The sequence below is a fragment of the Pezoporus flaviventris genome, unplaced genomic scaffold (assembly GCF_033815535.1).
Source record: "Pezoporus flaviventris isolate CSIRO_AGI_PZ_B2104156 unplaced genomic scaffold, CSIRO_AGI_Pfla_v1 ptg000066l, whole genome shotgun sequence".
Lineage (NCBI taxonomy): Eukaryota > Metazoa > Chordata > Aves > Psittaciformes > Psittacidae > Pezoporus > Pezoporus flaviventris.
This window is the reverse complement of record NW_026892614.1, coordinates 4451678-4471944: the sequence shown is the minus strand read 5'-3', so window position 1 is coordinate 4471944 and position 20267 is coordinate 4451678. Positions and strand designations below refer to the sequence as shown.

General features: G+C 41.2%; 2 protein-coding genes across 8 annotated transcripts in view; both read left to right on the top strand.

Annotated features, from left to right (window-relative positions):
- The first annotated feature begins 548 nt into the window (after window positions 1-548).
- YIPF4 (Yip1 domain family member 4) lies at window positions 549-16974 on the top strand. Its single transcript, XM_061471045.1, has 6 exons — window positions 549-652; window positions 4146-4299; window positions 7320-7491; window positions 9798-9875; window positions 11721-11834; window positions 14212-16974. The coding sequence occupies exons 1-6, from the start codon at window positions 568-570 to the stop codon at window positions 14347-14349; spliced, it is 741 nt and encodes a 246-aa protein (XP_061327029.1). The 5' UTR covers window positions 549-567; the 3' UTR covers window positions 14350-16974.
- Window positions 16975-18962: 1988 nt separating this feature from the next.
- Window positions 18963-20267, top strand: part of BIRC6 (baculoviral IAP repeat containing 6) — a 172296-nt gene continuing 170991 nt past the window's right edge. For 4 of the 7 annotated variants that reach the window (XM_061471032.1, XM_061471035.1, XM_061471034.1 and 1 more), the window contains exon 1: window positions 18967-19364. In XM_061471032.1, the coding sequence (XP_061327016.1) occupies window positions 19112-19364 (253 nt within the window). In that variant the 5' untranslated portion in view covers window positions 18967-19111. Of the gene's footprint in view, window positions 19365-20267 lie in introns of all 7 variants that reach the window. The other 3 variants (XM_061471033.1, XM_061471031.1, XM_061471036.1) reach the window with 2 other exon arrangements.

Below are 20267 nucleotides of genomic sequence, written 5' to 3'. Positions count from 1 at the left end.
GCGGGGCGTTCATGTCCCCTACCGACCCAACACCCGCTTGTCACCCCCGGGCCTCGGAAAGCCAGGCGCGCAAGGCACTAGCAAGTGGTGCTCAGGGTCAAACCCAGCAGCGCCGGGAAGGGGTAAACGGGATAACAGGCCGGCCGCAAGGCGCAAGGCCACAGCGGCCACCGGCCGGAACATGAAACACGGCCGTGCGGCGGCGCCACCCCCCACAGCACCGTGCCCACCTCTGCCCTCCCACCGGTTGGGGGGGGGGGGGGGGGGGGAGGGGAAATCACACCTCTTCCAATCAGGAAGACTCTTATACCGAAGTCGAATGACTTCGCTCCCTTAGACAGAAAGGGGGAGCCACTCAGCACTGGCTGCACAGCCGCCAATCACGGCTCGCCTTGCAAGCAGCCAATGGGAGGGGTGGTGTCGGTTGTTGTTGCCGTGTGAGGCGGCTGCGCTGTGCTGCTGGGTGCCGGCCGCAGCCGCAGGAGCCATCCGCCGGGCGCTAGGCCCCTGTGCCGCTCGCCTCTTGCTGTTCCCCACCGGCTCCGCAGCCCCCCGGAGGGCGGGGAGATGCAGCCCCCGGGCCCCCAACAGCCGCCGCTCTATGCGCCCAGCAACGGGGATTTCACCTTTGTCTCCTCAGCAGACGCCGAAGGTGAGCGCGGGGCTGCGGCTGCGGTCGCTCGTTTTCCCGATGGAAGGGCTCGGCCAGGCTCGGGGGAGCGACAGCTCCCGTGCCACTTGGGCAAGAGATGCCTGCCTTGGCCCCTCCGCCGCTGCCGGGCTTGGTGGCGTGGCTGGAGGTGGAGCGGGGTGGCTGAGGTGGCGGCGGTGGCCACTGCCCTCGGGCCGCGGCTCTCGGTTCCTCAGGTTCTCCGAGAGCCATAATCTAAATTGTGCCCGGCGACCTGACACAGCCGTGACAAGCGCTGTCACAGGCCGCTCCTCTTCCCCACGTTGCTGGAGGCGCCGGTTTTTGTCTGTTGAAGATAGTACTGTATTGTACACGTTCGCTGTAATGCTGTGCCAAAGGCTGCACGCCGAGTCTCGTGTCAGCACAGGAATGGGGGTGTAGGGGGAAGAAGCCTTGCCCATAGTTTAGGGATGAAGTGTGGCCTGCTGCCTCACTGCTGCACAAATAGCTGTGGTGTTCCAGCATGCTATGAAGATCTGCCTCAAGACTGAAAATGAACATCTAAGATTCAATATTGTGCTAACTTAATTTGATGGGGGATGATCCTTGAAGGCTCCACCCGTTTAAACAGCAAGCATTCTACTTTATGTGTGTATTTAGTAACTGTTGAAATTGTGGATGGTGTAGGGAATCATGTATATCCTGACTCATGTGCCCCACCTTGGAAAAGAATTACTGAAGTGGAAAAACTGCCATAGAACACCCCTTTGGTGAACTTCCAAGTCCCTCTGACAAGGGATGCTAATCAACAGGTACAATCTCAGCTGTGGGGTTTTGTTTTGTTTTTCTTCTTTGCCTTGGCCTGAAAAAGGATCCATCTGAATGAAAACTCTCTGAGTTCCCCTGGAAGTATTTATTGAGCAATGCTGAACCCAATCCAATACAACCACCTTTCCTGTAGGATATGTTGAGTTGGACTCAGCTTTGTGTTCTTTATGAACACAAGGAAGGTGTGATCTCCTGCTTGTTCTGCAAAGTGCTGCATAGACCTACCCCAACAAAGAAAAACATAAGAGAAGTTCAACAGCTTGGTATTTCTAAATTAAAATTCTACATGTTGCACTCTAATTTACCAAACGTTTACCAAATCTTGAGATATAAATATATATGTATGCGTGTGTGTATATATATATATAAGTATAAACTGTTTTATTTTCCTGTCTTTATTTCTGTATGGTAGGAGCTGTTTGTAGGGAAGGAATGCTGGAGAGGTGTTCTTGATTAAGTGGGCAGATACGGTATGAAGAACAGATTGTCTGATGTGGGTTTTTTTGTCTCTTACACTGCTTTTTCAAAACCAAGGGCAAAGCATGTCTTGAAAGCTGGTTTTCCACAATGCCTGGTTGAAAAATGAGGCATGCGAGGTACCCCAGTTTTGCTTTTGTGTTGTTCTGCTTGAGACAGTAGCAGTGAAACACCCTAACTCCTGCAAGTGAGCAGCAGAACCATCGATTCTTGGCACATTCTTTAGCTCTTGGTTGGTCTGTTGTTAACCATCTCATGCAGAGCAGTGTGTGCTATAAAGAGGAGGTGGTAGACTTTTTTTTTCCCCTTGATTTCTGCAGCCATATGTCCCACCTGAGATTTCTTGCAAAATAGACTTAAAATCATGTTAATAGGTTTCATGATTAAAAAGCGTGGCTGTAGGCATTCACTGGTCATCAGCTGCTAAAAGGAGTCCTGTTAAATAAGACTTGTGTAGAGGTTTTCCTGCCTCAGGATGGATTGTCAGTGATCACTGAGAAAGGAGAAATAAGTGGCTAGCTGGGCTGTTACATTGGTTTGTTTTGGCAGTCACATTTGTGCACAGAGTAGCAACAGCCTCACCTTGTAGACAGGTGATATGTTGTAGCATAAACAAATATGGCAAAAGGGTTCCATGACAATACAAAACTCCTGAGGCTTTCTCTACCTTGAGGCCCAGGCATCAAGAATACATTTGTCTTTTTTCCTCCCTATGTAAACATCACATCATAAGGCGGCTTCGCTTGGGTCTGGTGAGAACAGAGCATGTGTGCTGATACTGACAGGAGCAAAGAAAAATTCCTCCTCTAAGTTACAGTGGTGTTTACGAAGATCCCACACAGATGGTGTGCCTGGAATCAAAGTGGTGGCTTATTAACTCTCATGATTATGAAATGGTTGAAAAGCATTTATGGAGAAGCTTAAATTTAAGCTTGAGTGGCTTAGCAAGTTGATTGGGAAGGAGAAATCTGCTGTTTGTGATACTGAGTAATCAGTGAACACTTGTGACATGCTGGCTGAAGACTGTGAGGTTCTGTCTTTCTACACATTTTTCTTCTATAAAACTAGATTGTATTTTGGTATAAGGTGTTGCAGGCGTAATTTACAAATACGGCCTGACTTGCCTCTGTGAGTGTGTGTTTCAGAAATACTTGCTGTAAGTGGCTGTTTGGGGGAATTGGTGCCTAGGAGCTTCTTTGTGTGAAGAACAGACACAACAATACAAAGACAAAATAAGATTTTCTTTGGTGAAGTAAAAAGGTGTTGGATGAGAAGAGAGTTCTTCGTCTTTCAATATACTTGTAATAACATTTGTACAAAAAAATTACATGTTTGTGTTAGGATTTTTACTTTTTAGCGAATGGCGATCCATTATTTCCTAAAGGAATAATTATCCTCCTCTTCTGTATTTTATCTCTTTTCCAGTTGCTTAGTATATTTTCAGTTATTATTTTGTATTTTTCATCTCTATATAGTTAATAAAATATAGTGAGTTAACAAAATCAGTATTTATTGGTGACTTCAACACAGCCAGAACATGCATAAATTGCCCTTTTTGTTTTGTTTGGTACTGTTGCAGAGCAAGATCACAGTATATTGAAGAGAATTCATATCTCGTCTTATTAGCTGGAGCCTCGGGATCTCTAATAGTGTTCTTTTTCTGACATTTTCAGCTGTATTATAGGGCAGGCTAAAAATGAAAATGTACACGTTTTCCTTTTATGAAAAATTGAATGTAAAAGCAGAGAATGGTTTCAGCTCAAAGAATGCCACTGTGCAGAAAAAGGCTCCAAAAGAGTTGTAATATGATTAGCAAAAAACCAAGTTAAATAATCCCCAACTCAGTGTGATGAGACTTGCATTAGTTAACTCCTTTTATGCCTTTAAATACTTAATGATAAAACACAAATCACAGCCTGTCATACCATAACACTGTGTCATCAAGACAAGAGTTCCATCTGGAAACTAAAACATGGTAATTTGAGTCCTAGATCAACATTGTTACAATTGTCTTAAAACCAGAAGGACCTTTTTGAATTATGTATCTGTTAGAATAGAATTTTATTCTATAATGTGGAATATTTCATGGTGATGATGATCAGCACATTTAACTTTGTATGTCTGTTGTTTGTCTCCCAGTACTTTTGAAACTAAATGGCTTTTGACAAGACATAAAATGGTGTATCTTTCTCTCCCTTTTTGCTCTCAGATCTTAGTGGCTCCATAACAACTCCAGATGTTAAGCTAAATCTTGGAGGAGAGTTCATCAAAGAATCTTCTGCAACTACATTCCTAAGACAGAGGGGGTATGGCTGGCTTCTGGAAGTGGAAGATGATGACCCAGAAGATAACAAGCCACTCCTGTATGTCATAATTATTTTTTATATCTCTTTATTAGCTGTGTAGGATAAACAACCAACTTGTGGCCTCTCAAATTGTCCCACAGCCTTCTGCTGTCACGAGAATTCTTTTTGACAAATTACTTGGTGTGCAGGAATGAAAACATCGTTTCTCATTATTAGCTATATTTTTAGTGTAAAAGAGAGGCTTGTTAATCACTGCTGGGGAGGAAGGAAGAAGTAAAATCTGGTTTTACTCATCTCTATAAAGCTTCTATGGATTTTTCTGCTATTATCTGTTGATCTTGTAATGATTCAAAAAACGAGAATTTATTCTCTTGTGTTGTTGTGAATTTATTACTGTCAAAGAATCAGAGGCTAAGACAGTCTGGTGGAAGGATTCATGTTAAGTAAATACATTGTCAGTTACTCTGAAGTAAAATCATTGTGAATTGTACTTATTACAGAAGGGATGTTAGAAGGAAGATAGCACAAACTTTATTATCTTTGATGCTGTCTTATAATATAAAACTAGATTAAAAGGGTGGAAGTGTTGAAGGACAACTTAAAACCGAAAATCACTGCATCCCTTGTTCCATGCACAGAAATGTGGTTGGCTTGCAGAACCTTTGTATCTTAAGGTTACTACGCTGTGGGCTAGGCAGCCAGAGTCTCAGTCCTTGTTCTGCATCTAAGCAACTTCGTTCTCAGAGTCTCTGTTTTCCTGCGTGAATTAAAGATAATGGTGTTTAAAAAAAATGGAGTGAGCAGGAGGGTACTCTGGAGAACTCAAATGAGAGCGTTGGAGAGAACAGATGTATGGAGAGCTTAGTAATGACACTGCTACTTGAGAAATCCTTTAAACTGTGCAGAAGTAGCTGCTTGTGTGAATGTCTCTTCTGTAAAGCTCTAACTTTTAATTATGAAACAGAATAGAGCACTGAGGTTTCAACATATGCGTTTTTTTCTTTTGCATAACTTTTTATACCACAAAAACCAAGTTTGTGATTTGAGGACAGTTAGGGTGTCGGGAGGCTGGGGCCAGACGAGAGGCAGTGGGCATAAAGCAGAAGACGGGAAGTTCCACCCTGAACATGAGGAAGAACTTATTTACCGTGAGGGTGACTGAGCAATGCAACAGATTGCCCAGAGAGGCTGTGGAGCCTCCTTCCCTGGAGATACTCAAGAGCCATCTGGACACAATCCTGAGTAATGTGCTCTGGGTGACCCTGCTTGAGCATGAGGTTGGACTAGATAACCTCCGCTGGTCTCTTCCATCCTCAGGGTGTTCTAACCTGCTGATTGCTGGAAGTGAGGAGTACATGCCAGGGACATGATCAGTTTATGACACAGGGTGAATATATTCATCCCAACAGAGAAGACCTCAATCTGACTGTTACGTAGCAGTTTTTATGCAGTTCTGATTATTCTCATAACACGTGCTGTAATGAAGCCTTGTAATCTGAATCCTGCTATGACTTAAAGACTAGCAGCCAGTTAAGGGAAGTTAATCCATGTGGTGATACCATGCATGAATTTTGTTCAATAGAGGAAGATTATGTTTTTTTTCTTTCTTATTGGGCAGTCTTCCCCCAGAGACTTGTTTCCTCTTACAGCATTCACCACTTCTTGGGTGAGGTAGCTGTCAGCTTCATGCAAAGACAGTCTATTCACATGAGAAGTTGTCAGAATTTGCCATGGGCAATGACAAAGAATTATTTGCAGACAGGAAATATCTGCACAGTCTTCAGAGTAAAATACAGGGGTGCTACATCCTGTTTAGATAAATGGGGGCAAATAGATGCTTCTAGTCTACTCCTTAGATTCAGGAATGTATTAACAATTTTTGTTATTTAGTCACAGGTTAATAATATGAATTCTGAAATAGTTTCAGTAATAGCAATCCTGAAATTGCCTTGAGAGACTCAATGAGCAGTATTTAATTACTTTTTTTTTAAGAGAAATTATGGTGAATCATGTCTTTGTGTTTATTCCTCGCTACAGCCTTTCTGAGGAAAAAGCTATAAATCAAACCCATGTATAAAACTTTCATGAGCTGACTTAGGATATGATTCTGCCTTTTTCTCTACTGTGCTCTTGAGTATAGAGCAGAGGCATGTCTGTCAGAAGCCTCTTGCAACTCTTCATTGCTCCTTGGTTGTAACTGCATAAGGAAAACCCTAGCGTACAGTTCTGTCTTTAGGTTCCATGCATAAGCTTAACGAAGTGGAATTGCCCATTACTTTACAAGTCTTATTCCTTCCTGTTCTGCTAGGACAGTGGGGGCAAGATGTGCCAGTTAAGAGTCTTCTGGTCAATTTGTGGCTGCTTACAGACAGTTTGCAGCAGGTAGTGAAGAAGGCAGAAAAGGGCAAGATCTGTTGATAGAATTTACTGATAGCTTAATTTGCTTTCATTTATTTTTACCCATATTGGAAACAAGCCAGTAATTAAACAACTGGCATAAACTGGTCAGCTGAAAGCTACTGTTGTTGAAGGAAGTTAAACCCCATTTCATTTAAAAGAATTGTTTTTACCTTGTGCTTTGAATGGTTTAGGATTAGTGAATGTAAAGGTGTTCTTTCTTGTAGAACTTGAAAGAAAATGTTTCCATAACAAGTGTACTTGTGGCAAACTGCTCAGCATTGAAGAACACAAACATCATACTTTTGTGTATGCATGTCTGACTTCTCAGTAGTTACAATGGTATGAATGTGTCACATTTTCCTACATGTCAGAAAATAGATCTACTGCCTTATTCTAGACTGTTAGGGTATGTTGTGTGTGTTTTCTATTCTCAGTCATGTAACTGAGTACTGAGCAATTAAATGTATCCGTGTCACACCAATTCCTACCAGTTCCTGAATGTGGGGTGAAGGTTTGTTGTGGGCAAACTGTTCTGTTGCTAGCCATGGCTTCAGAAAGCCTTAGTGGTGACAGGAGACTTGCTCCATAAACCTGCCATTTGCCCCTGTGATTACTTTTTTTTCTGCCCTGTTTCATTGCTGTGCTATATAGTAACACTCTCTACTTTACAATTTCAGGGAAGAACTCGACATTGATCTGAAGGATATTTACTACAAAATTCGATGTGTGTTGATGCCTATGCCATCTCTTGGGTTTAACAGGCAGGTAGTGAGAGACAATCCAGACTTCTGGGGTCCTCTGGCAGTAGTCCTCTTCTTCTCAATGATTTCATTATATGGACAGTTTAAGGTAGGTATAAGCCTTCTACCCAAAAGTAAATCTAAACTAAATTTAGGGATATGACTGCCAAGCAATTTGCATACTTATGTAGGAAGAAGTCTTTTTTTTTTTTGTCTTTTTTTTTGTCTTTTTTTTCTTTCCACGTACTAACACAGGGCATTTCAAATGCTGATTCTCAAGTTAATATGTAGAAAGACAGCAGTCAGAAATGTATTAAATGGCCCACGGGTAAGTTAATTGTGATGAAATGTCAGGCTTGTTTTTATACAGTAGAACAAAGGAAAGATGCGGTTTCTAGAGGGAACAGATTGATGCAAATGGGTTTATAGTCATATTAGTGAATCTTTCCATTTTAATTGTGACCTTTTGTTAACATGCTTTTTATTACTAAAAAATATTACTGAAGAACATGTGTTTGGATGTAATGAATTTTAATTTCCTGACAAATAAAGCTACTAGTTTAATTCATATTCTGTCACTGCTGTTATCTGGTATATTTAATCTTCATTAGTGCCATTTGCTATTTTGTCCTCTCTGCTCAATTACAATCAGATAACTTTCCTCTGGTCAATAGACTTTTTCCGTAATTCCTTTTGAAATCCAGGGTGAATAGCTATTCAGCATCATTGTGCAGATTTCATTGGCCTCCATAAACACTGTTAGGTTTTTTCTTCATATTCAGATTGAAAGAGAGAAGTGGTATCATATCTAGTTGGAATTTAATTATGAGCCTAGGTGATCCTGCTTCAGAAATCTTGATGACTATATATCTGTAGTTACAGTTGGTTTAAATATAATGTATAGCAATAAGCCATATGTAAAGCAGTAGAATGTGCTTATGCAAGGATTTTTGTGAATGGTGAGATAAAATCCTTCCCTTTGCAACCTCTGGCTTCCATATGGTGTAGCAAATGCTGACTAAGATGTCATTCTCGGTATCTTGTTTCTGCAAGGCTCAAAGAGAGTAGGCTAAACCACTGTATTATTCAGTCTTCTGGGTGGAACACTTAGCTGTCTCCTGGGCAAAGCAAGGACCATTCCTTGATCCCATGACAGATAAACTACCTTTTGCAGTTTGTGTACCTACTGTACATGAACAGTAGGTTTAATGTTTCTTAGGAACAGTGGATTTACTGTATTGGTGTAAGAGTGCTGTATGAGTGTGAGGAGGGAAAGCTAATAGCTAGCAACAGCATGGCTGACAGTAGCTAGGCTAGATGAGCTGGATGGTGGTCTGTAAGCTGGGGAGAGTGGAGCATTCCTGCTCTAAGACTAATCTGGTCCTCTTAGACTGTGAAGGAAAGCAGAAAGTAAAAGGAGGCCATGTTCTGTTTTCACAAATAGTATACAGCTGTGTTTTTTGGTTTTGATTGTGTTTAAGTGGGGCTGTGATTTTTACTTGTGGGTTTTTTCTTGTAGGTTGGTTTGGTTGGTTTTTTTTTGGTTGGTTGGTTTTTGTTTTTTGTTTTTGTTTTTTGTTTTTTCCCTGTTTGATTCTTCAGTGTATCCAGAACTTTTAACTAAACAATAAATTGAATTGAATACTGACTTAAATATGAAGTCATTTATAAGTCCATTGTACATTTGGAAATAGAGATTGGACTGATATTGTCATTTCCTTCTAAAAAGGTATTTCAGAACGGACAGCTTCACTTCTAGTCCTCCCAGTGGCTCTTCTCCAAGAATAGCTGAGTTACTTTGAAGGCTCTGTTAAGCTAGAGACCAATTTTAATTTTATTTTTTATTTGTCTTCAGTTTAAGACCAGAGTGATGAAAGAAGCAAGAAAAAATAATTACAGACTTTGTCCCAGGAGTCTGGGGCTGTATTAAGTTGTAATCATCAAGTTCTGCTGAGAGCCAGATGTCTGATGACTTCTGGGCATTCTCAGTTTGAGTAAAGAATAAAGTGGTGTCTTCATGGATGAAAAAAAGCAGAAGTCAAATGCCTTGTATTGGTTGGGCTGATTTAAAACTGCCTGAGCCCACATTTTGTAATAGGTGCAATGTGAAGACGTTTAGCTAGGGTGGTCTTAGCTTTAGTTTTAACTAAACTCTTCCTAAATTTGCTACAGTATTACAGTACTTACAAAACACATCTCATGTACATTCCAAGTTCACCAAACCATTAATGTGATTCTGTAAATACAACCTCTGAATTTTATTCACAAGTTCTGTTGTAATAGTAAGTAAAACTATTCAGAATTCGGTTTTGCATAATAAAATCCTTGTCTGCAGTAAAAGTGATTAATAGAAATGAGTTTCTTTTCTCACAATGAAAATTATTAATATGAATTAATTGGTTTTTATCTCCTAAGGTGGTTTCTTGGATTATAACTATTTGGATATTTGGATCCTTGACAATTTTTTTACTGGCCAGGGTTCTTGGAGGAGAAGTAAGTACCTGTATGCAAAAGGACATAGAGGGAGGTAATGTAAAGTCTTGGCTATGTTTTTCAGTAGTAATTGGGTTTTCTTGGTGCTTGGTTTTGGACCTTGTAGCCAGCTAAGAATGGATGCAGTTGGTAAGCACAACGTCTAGATTGAAAATACAGAGGGTCAGCTAATCTTCCTGTGCAGTGGATTATGGCTTGTTGGGTGTGACAAACAATCTGGAAATTTGTACTGTGAATCCCAGAAATGTGAACAGGTGTCTGAGCTAGGACTGAAGCCCATTCTTGAGGGACAAGTGCTTTCGATTTTTCAGTACTTAGCTGAATGGCACCCTTTCTCCTCCTTTGCACTGCTTTTGCACTTCTCTTTGTTTAAACTTTTTAGTTTTTATTTTACTTTAAATGGAGCTAGCAGCAGTTGTATAACGTCCTTGTGGGGAGAGCACCTACCAGTGTTTGTTTTCATCCTTGGCCTGACGCAGTTCAAACCCATTAAAGAATGAAAGCACATGTTCAACTGCAAAGCCAACTGAAGTTCTGGACTACATCCCTCCCTCCAGCTGCTTGCACCAGCAGGGTTGGAATAGCTGCTTGAACTGTTTACGAATTGAGTCACTAAGTGATTTGGTTGTAAACAACAAGAAGTGACTTGCAGCAAGGCCCTCAGACTCCTATGGTTTAACAGTCAGGAGGTTAGAAACTTCTTAAAATGGCTCTGCAGCTTAAAATGCCTTGAACTGTGTTGTGAAGTACTAAATATTCAGCGGTACTTGATTTTGATACTTTCACCATGCATATTGCATTCAGGAGGAGCTAGTGTTACAAACTTCCTACATTATTTACATTTGCTTTCATCTGTAAATTTTCCTTTTAATCGTAATTACTAGAGTCTTCTTGTGTGAGCACTGTTTTGAGAGAAAAAGCTTTTATAAATGCAATTGCTTGGTTTTCTGCATAACAGCATAATCCAGATGCCCTGAAATCATTGTGGTTTGTGGCTCAAAATGAAATTATCAGAATGTATAAGCTGGGGGGAAAGTATAGGTCTGTACTGGGAAGGATCAACAGCCACAAGAGATCACTTCCAAGATGGTCTCTTGTCTCACCACTATTTTTTTGTGTTAAATCCAAGAAGCCTAGCTGGGCTCAGGAAGTTTTCAAACCATAGTAGGGTAAAACCAGACGTTATAATCCCCATGAAGCTAAAACCAGTTATGAAAATACTTTGAAGAAATCTGTTTAAGATAGTCATAATAATTTTAAACTGGCAATCAGAAGATTTCTGTGCCTTAAAGGGATCAAGTTCTAGGTCTTCCACTGATGCCAGAAGCCTTCATGTACTTTATGTATTTATTTATATATAATGGATATGAGTATATTAATGAAAAAAAGTCTTTCCTGCTTGTGACAGGCAGGACTAAGCTGACAGGTCTGTTCTACGGGTGTGCCCCTGGGTATCATATGTCCAGTCCATGGAGAGTGGCAGTTGAGAACCACTTAAGGCAGAACACGAAAATGTGAGGGGGTGGGTGGAATGATGTAGTTTAACTGGTGTAAATACTTCCTTTGGAAGTAACAAAATTGTCAATTACAGTGGTTTTTGGCTTTAAAAAAAAAACCACCTCCACCGAAACAACATATATCTAAGATATCTGAATGATTGATTACAGAATTCTAGAGGGTCACATACAAAACCAGTTTTCATACTAGCAAGCTTCCTTTCACTAAAATTTCGTGAATACATAACACATTATTATTGCTATTCATACTGTTATACGAAAATCGGATTGGGCCTGGTGACAAAGATTGAGTGCTACAAAGTTTATTTTATGTGCTTGAAAATTTCAGGTTGCTTATGGCCAAGTTCTTGGTGTGATAGGATACTCCCTACTTCCCCTCATTGTCATAGCACCTGTACTTTTGGTGGTTGGATCATTTGAAGTTGTTTCTACCCTAATAAAAGTAAGTTCAGTATCATTTATAGAGAATTGTCTATGGCTATTTTTAATGCACTTTCCTAACACTTCAAGTCTTAACCTATTCAGAACATTCAGAACTACAGCATGAGTGAACTCTGTGATCCTCTTGGCTAGTGTGCTGGACATGACTGCTAAGCAAATTCTGCTTTAAATGTGTGAATACTTGGGCATATACAATGCTGTTGCTATAACAACACCTGTTGTTATCAGCTAGCTGCTGTTTAAGGATTTTGCTGTGCTCTACTAGTTGCATTAAAAATAAATAGGATCATCATTTTGAGAAGAGGATGCATAATTAAACCTCAGAATGAAGAGTCTGAAAATAAGCTGTTCTGTCCCTCCCCCCATCATCCACTTTATTTTTAGGTACTGCAGCATGAGTCTGACGTTAGTCATTGTTCTGAGACCTTCCCATAGTGGTAGCAGTACAAAGCTCTTGATAACCTTTGCAGAGAAAGTTGGTATTGTTCTGATTCTGTGTGGAATGTAAGGTACAAAGCAAGAATAACTTGCCTGATGCCACCTGCTTTTTGGCATCTTTTGTGAAACTAGCAATGTTCCTTGACAGATCCTGGCACTGCTTTATGTTTCTGAACACTTCCAGTGCTGCTTAAAACCCTTTTAGGTAGCCTTTGAAGTTATTGCTGAACTTTTGGAAAGGTTGAGAAAATTGTTACTAGCTAAGCTGTATGCTTTTTGAGTTCTTGTTCTACTGATGCGAATGATTTCTGTTCTTTTAGCTGGTGGTATACAGGATAATTGAAGTACAACTGAAGTGTATGATAAATAACAGTTGCTGTGTTTGTGACTTGATAACTTGCAATTACTATTAAGTGACAGAGTCAGAAAGCAAATCATTAATCTGCCAGTTAACTGGCAGAAATATATTTTAATTAAACCTCTCTTACTTGATTCCTACTAGCAGGTTTTTAACTGCAGGGCAAATCTTTTTGCATCATTAGATCGTTAGCGTGAAAATGGAGGACAAGCCCCATATGGCCAAAACTACTTGTTCTGTGACAAGCACTACTTGTTATGGCAGGAGAGCTCAGTGCTTGGGGAGATGCTTTGCAGTCCTAAAGTTGGGGAGGTTACAGTGAAATAGCGAAGTGCCAGTCAGCTGTCTTCCAGTCGCAATCCACAAAGTAAACTATTTGAGTCATGTGCCTCGATTATTTTAATTGCTGCAATTTTCCTAATATATCTTTAGGAATTCAGTCATGGTATTGATTAGTCTTCTTATTTTGCTCTGCAGGCCTGGGTTAGGCAGCAGAAATGGAAGTATGTGATCACATGCAATTTGGGGTTTTTTTTTTTTATATGATAGCAGTTGAACAGGCCACATAATCCCTCAAGGGGCTTCAACTTCTCTGACAGAACTGTGAAAGAAGTTCTTTGCTGGGGTCCTGTTATGCATGCCCTCTTTGGTCCTGTGTTTTGCAGAAGACTGCAGTGTTTTTTCATGCCACTCAATTTTAAGTATTTTTTTCTTTTTTATTAATATTTGAGGTGTTGCTAGAGGATGATGTTTGATTACTTTTTCTATAACCTTGTGAGTTTGAGCTTTGAGTCAAATTCACTGACCTCAAGATTTATTTATTTTTTTGCTAAGTTCATATAACATACTGGATATTCATAGTTAATGTTACTTTCTACCAGCCTTTTAAACTGGTTCTTTCTTAAATTCATAAGCAGTATATTTTTTCATACAACTCTATGTTGTTTTCATATATGAAACATAAATATGCTTTCATACAACTTGTGTTTTGACAGGGTTCTCACTGCACTTGAAAAGAACAGGAGTGTGAGGTTCAGTTACCTTGAGGCGGAGGCAAAACAATTAAATGAAAGTTTGCAAGCCAGACAAATCCTAAAATAAACAATGGCGATTTAACCCTCTGGTATATATTGTAGCAGGAAGTCAAGTATAGTGACTCTTAAAGAGCTTAAGGAGTGAATAGCTGGGGACAATCAAGGTAGAAAGGAAAGTTATTAATCCAGTGAAGTTTCAAACTGGGTGTATATAATCTTATGGCTTGCTTTGTGGTATCGGTATGTCTTGTATTAGGGAAAACTTATTGTAGATCCTAAGCTGCTCACTTCAGTAAAAATGTCTCAAATGAAAATAACATACCTACTTGTGCAGTATTTCTCTAAACTTACATGAAAATGCACAAGTGTTTTCTTTGTGTATTTGGAGTTCTTCCCCTCCTCACCTCCTCCCCCAGTCAGTTTTTTTTTTGGGGGGGGGTTGTTCCTTTTTTGTTTTTAACTATGTTGAGAGAAGAACTGATTGTTATCTTGATATTTGGAAAGATATTTTTGTGGTGTCAGCTAAAACTGTTCATCTTCTTTTTCAGTTGTTTGGAGTCTTTTGGGCTGCATACAGTGCTGCATCATTACTAGTTGGAGAAGAATTCAAGACCAAGAAACCCCTTCTAATTTATCCGATCTTTTTATTATACATTTATTTTCTGTCCTTGTACACCGGGGTGTGATCTAGTACAAGATGTGGCCAGAAACCGTATTTTATTCACTTGCAGACTGATAATGCGTAAGATTAAGGAGGCTGGAGATAATACAAGTGACTGTTTTGTATCCAGTTGTCAAGATGTTTTAAGACCGAAGAGCATATTTGTGTATATTATTTAATGAAGCAATTGTAGCTATATAGATTTGTATCAAAGTTCTAGGTTTGTTTAAGACTCTTCAGATTTTAATGAGCAAAATAAAAGAACCTTGTGTTTTATAAAAAAAGTGTAGCAAAACCATAACTCGATACCTGTGCCAAAAGCACTAGGACCAGATTACTATATTTGAGGGAGAAAAAAAAAAGAGAAGTTAACGGTAACAATCTCAAAGTGCAATTTTTCTTTTCAGCTTAAACACAGCTGGCTTTTTCGCCACAGCAAGTTCTGTAGATGATATATATTTATGAAACGGTTCTGATTGTTCATGGAATAGTCTGTATAATCAAGACATGACGATACTACTTTTAATTTAGTGCCTCAATTACTTTGATTTGGCTGTTTTGAGTTTTTATAAATTCCAGTTTGTTTTCAAACCGTGTATATACTGTGTATTTTGTATCTATGGCTTGTGTGTAGCGTAAGTACTCCTTGGTTAAGGATGTATATTGGTTTTTTAAAAATTGAAGATGCAAGTATTTGAAGTCTTTATTTACTATCTCTGACCAAAGGAGCAAGATATTTACCGTGCGACGTAATGAATTGGAATGCATCTTTAGAGAATCAAATTATTTTACTCAAAACTGTAAATTTACAGAGAAATAAGTGAACACCTTTCCCAACTGTAGAGATGGCTTCATGTTGCAGAAAAAAAAATGATCTTTCAAATTTGTGTGATCTTAAAATAATGTTATTTTATGATGACAAAATAAAAGTAATGCTTCCCTAACTACGTTTTACAACATCTTGCTCTGTCTTGCTTTTAATAGCATGGTATTTAACACGCATCCATGGTTTGGTTTTTTTGGCTGTGTGTTTGGTTTTTTTTTTCTTTCCCCAGTACTATTGATCCCTTGTAAAGAGAAATAAAAAAGATTTGTAAGGGCAGATTCTCCCTCCAATAAACAAGGCAGAATGACAGCCTTGGTAACAGTTACAGTCTTGCTAATTTTGACTATCTAAGGATTATGTAATAACGTGGTGACATGTTAAATATTTCCTGTGTACTGTGTTGATTGCTTATGTAATGGTCCTTATGGTAATGTTTCTTCACAAGGGAAGTCCACTGAAGTTCACTTTGCATGGTACTAACTTAGATATTTGCAATCTTCAGTATTTAGCATTGCCAAATAGTTTTTAAGTTTCTTAGTATTTGATTTTGGTAACAGGAAAAAAAAAATCATTACCCATCCCTTTTTTTGTGTGCTTCAAATAAAAATCAGCCGTGACAAGGTAATAGCAAAGGCTGTCTGATCCCTAGTGGACATGTTTCCTTACCAGAACTGTAGTTTTTCAGATTTTTAGGCTGTGTAACTTGCCATTTTAGTAACTTATTTTTACTACTCATTACTGATGTGGAATATATATTTAAATTCCAGCTCTACCACAGACCTTTAGCTTATGCAGTCTGCTTTTCTGGCTGATGCTTGTGTTGGTTTCAAACAGAACTAATTAGAAGTTGGTGCTGGCCACAAATTGTAACATAATACTCTAGCTTGTAATACATTAAAGAGGAAAAACTGGAAGAGAGGTGGTCTTTTCACCTCATTTTTGATTTCTGCAGAAGTCCTGGTGGAATTACTGCAGATCCATACTAAATAAATTATAGCACCAGTTTAGTTCTTACCTGCAAGTGTTTTGTGAGCATCCATAACATTTTCTTAAAAAACGACAACAAAAAAGGTGTAGTAGCTCTGGAATCTTGCATGATAATTTGGTCTTATCTCTGTTTCCATGACTTACATTTCTTTTTTAACAGGAATATCCAACTAGTATCAGAAGACCCAGTATCAACGCAGACCCCGTCTGTGAATACTGGTTTACTAAACATCCCCAGAAACATGATGGGCAAGGACACATTTAGGTTACTAGGCTGTCAGCTTTAAGCTTAATTCCTCTTTGCATAGCTGTTCTATTCAATGTCCATAATAAGTCCTGTGCATCTGAAATGACTATGAATATTCAAAGGATGCAAGAATGTTCTATTTAATCTCCAAGTATCTTATTTTCCTCTATAGTGATGTTCTACGAAATTTATAGTTGCAAGTTTAACTGTTCCTTTCCACAGACTTGGCACATGTGTAATATGCAATGTAGATATGCACTTAACATAGTACAGATTTTGTACACAATTGCAGATTTGCACCTTTTAATCTTAGTCTCTCTAGGGTCACCTTTTGTGTATGCTGTGTAAGAAGTATGTACAAACAGCTCTCAAATGGTTCTAATAGTTTGTAATAACTTTGCATTCAACAAACTCATATTTTTAGATGAGGTATGTGTGTAAATACAAGATGTATTTTATAAAAATTTTGAATTAAACTTGTTTACAGAATGTATGAAGCTCATTTATATTTACTGAATTGACATCTATATTCCTATTAATGTCATCAATCTCAAGCTTTGAGGTGATAAATAAATATTTGTGATAATAGATGCAGTATTCCTATTGTCACTGAAATCTGGGAACTAAGACTCAGAATAACAGGTTAGAAAGCCAGCATTATTATGGCACCCCCGGTGCATGGGGGCTCGCTCTGCTCGTCATGCACACCAAGAAGAGACAGTTTACAGTGTATGTTTTTTCATTATATACTTATTCATTATAATTCTGCAAAATGTCCACCCAATTCTTGTTACTCACGCATACAGTAATTGGGCAGATAAGGATGTGGCGCAGGCGCTGTGAATTCTCTGTGGGTCATGGTGGTTGGCTGGGGGGAAAGAAATACCCTTACTCATTTTATCCTTTTATGGACAGCTGTTAGCTAAGGACATTGGAATGTGTTTAGTCTTTCCAATTAATTACATGTTCTTGTTTGGTCTAATTTACAACCCTGAGAGGCTCTGGAGTTTTCTTTTGCAGCTGTTTACCTATTTCTGAGGCCTTGCCAACAGGAGGAAGCCTACATTCTTCTTGAGAGAAGACATCTGGTTCTTTTGTTGCATGCCTTTCTTATCTTGAGAACTGTAGCCTCTATACACAGTAAGACTCTAGTTTAAGAATCCTTGTAGCCCACCTATGTCCAAGTCTCTATATTCAGTGAAATACTAATTTGGTATCAATTTCTCTCAAAACTGGAAACATAAGAGTGCATCCATCTAACACAAAGTTCCTGTTCCAAGATGCAACACCTCATTTCAAGGAAGAGACATGGGTATCATACCTTCAAGAGACGCATCTTCTGGATAGAGCAACGAAACATGTACATGTGAACTTGCTTTCTTTCCTCCTCTATCCATCAGACATACTCCATCATTTGTCAGAAAAATTATGCCTACTTGAAAACTATGTGAAATCAATTGCTTTGGAGACAACGTAGAGCTTGAGGTCTGCTTTAAGTTTTGTCACTACCCTTACTGGTCTTTCATGTCTCATCTGAAGCAGTGAAGCAAGCCTGAAAGCTGCTTATTCTGCACTCAGGACAATTTTGATGAGGCTGGTGGCATACCCATGTGGATTCTTCTGCTTTCCCCTTAGACACTCTATTTCTTTATTCATTTACCCGCTACAGCAGCCTGTGCTAACATGGGTCCTTCTAATAAAAATACTCGCCTGTGTGAAACCACATTATATTTAAAAGTCAATATATTTAAGACCATCAAAAAACTTAATCAGAAGTTTTTAAGACATCAAAAACCATCAATATATGTAAGACCATAAAAACTTTCTCTAATATTTTAGTAGAGCAGGTCACTTAGATAAAATAATGCCAACAGGCAGGTTTGGTATTTGGGGGCGGGCAGAAAGCCTCAGTGAAATACAGACGGTATTTATATCATTTTTTGAAGCTTGCTGAATCCTGCTTCATAACAAAATGCTTTCATGGGTACAATGACTCCATCCCTGCTTTGGGTGGTGGGAGAGCGGGTGGGAAATGCTCCTGGAACGCATACACGTGTGTGCGCCAAACTCATTCCAAGAGGAAGCGGTAGCAGCACGGCGCTTCCATTTCTTCACTGTACCAGAGCTGGAAGCAGCCTAACCAGGGGCTCTCGCACCGCTCTGCGAGCGCAGACAGGAAACCAGCCGCAGAGCCAGCCTGCTTAAAGCCTCCTTGCCTTTCCTTCCGCGCGGGAGGCGGCAGCGGCGCTCACCCGCTTACGACCGAGTTTCTGACACGGCAGCGGCGGGGCAGGGAAGGACTCGAGCCCCAGTGACCGCACCGAGCCCCCGGCGGGGACGGAGCAGCTCCGCCGGCTCCCCTCAGGAGACCGCTCCCTCCGCCCCGGGGCGGACACACGGCCCCCTTCAGCCCCCGCCGCGAGGGGCGCTCCGGCCGCGCGCGCGCACGGAGGAAGCAGAGCCCCCGCCTCTCCCCTTGCCCCCGCCCCTCTCCGTGGCGAGCAGCCGCCCGCGCCCCACGTCTCCCCTCCCGCCGTGTGAGGCAGGCGGCTGGTTCCGCATCCGGCGCGGTTGTGTCACTTCCCGCTCACGCTGGCGCTCTCCCTTTCCCCCTCTCCCCGGACCCGGATGGTGACTGGCGGCGGCGGCGGCGGTTCCAGGGACTGTCAGTGAGCGGCTCCCCGCGGGCCTCTTGTCCTGAGGGCGGCGGCGGCAGCGGCCCGGAAGATGGCTGCGGCGGCCTCCTGCTCCTCGGCGGTGGCGGCGCCGGCTGGGGCCGGGCCCGGGCCGGTGTCGGCCGGGCCGGGTTCCTGCGAGTGGCTGCTGCTGCGGGACGGCTGCCTGCGCTGCGACGCCGACGGTCTCTGCAGCCTGTGCTACCACCCGGCGCTCAACGCCATCCTGGCCGTGACCGCCCGCGGCGCCATCAAAGTCATCGACGGCACCTCGGGGGCCACGCTGCAGGCGTCGGCGCTGAACGGTGAGCGCAGGGCCCGGGCGGCCTGCCCGGCCCCTCTGCCGCGAACCGGTGGCGGGGGGAGCCGGCCGCGCCACCCCCGGGGCGGCTGGAGGGCACGATCGCGGCGCGGCGGAGCTGCGGGGGAGGTGGCTGGGGCTCGCCTGGACGCAGGTGTCGAGGCTGGCGGAGGGGCTTCCGCCCGGGGAGGCCGAGCTCAGCTCGGGCCCGTGGTGCCGGCGGTGCCCCGGCTCTTGTTCACCCCCTGTCGCTTTTGAAGCCTGAGCGATTCCGACTCTTCGGGGCAGAGATACTAGTGTAGGCAGCACCGAGGTCTTTTTCTTCTGCAAAATGTATTAGCCCGGTTACTGAAAGGTGAAATGGGGATGGAAGTCTGATGTTGAGGGCTGCGTTTTGTATTTTATCTTCTCAGGCGTTCTTATGGTTGACGTAACATTGAACCTTCCAAAGATTAGAAACAGCATGTTATGCAGGATAGGCAGAGTTCTAGTTCTTATTGATACATGATACTGTATGAATTTATTGAGCCTTAATCTGGGCTTGCTAAGAAGGCATATTTCTTTAAAGTATGCTTTTAACACTTAAATAATAGTGTTAATACAAAATTAAAAGTGTTACTTGGCTATAGTTCAGGATTATTTCAAATCAGAATTCTTAATAAAGTTATTTGATGGTATGTTTTAGATATATTTGCATAGTTTTTCAGGCTGCTGAGTGTCTTGACTGTGTCGGGTGCTAGTAACAGTATATCCGCTGCTATGTTAAGGAGTTATGATTACCCACTGACTTTGTGAGAGGCAAGACTATAGCATCTCCATGATGCGAAGCAACTTTCTTTGTTGCCCATTAGTGTTTTTACGCTGCTAACAAACTAGCTGTGTGGAAAAAGATCCATGTGCCATGAAC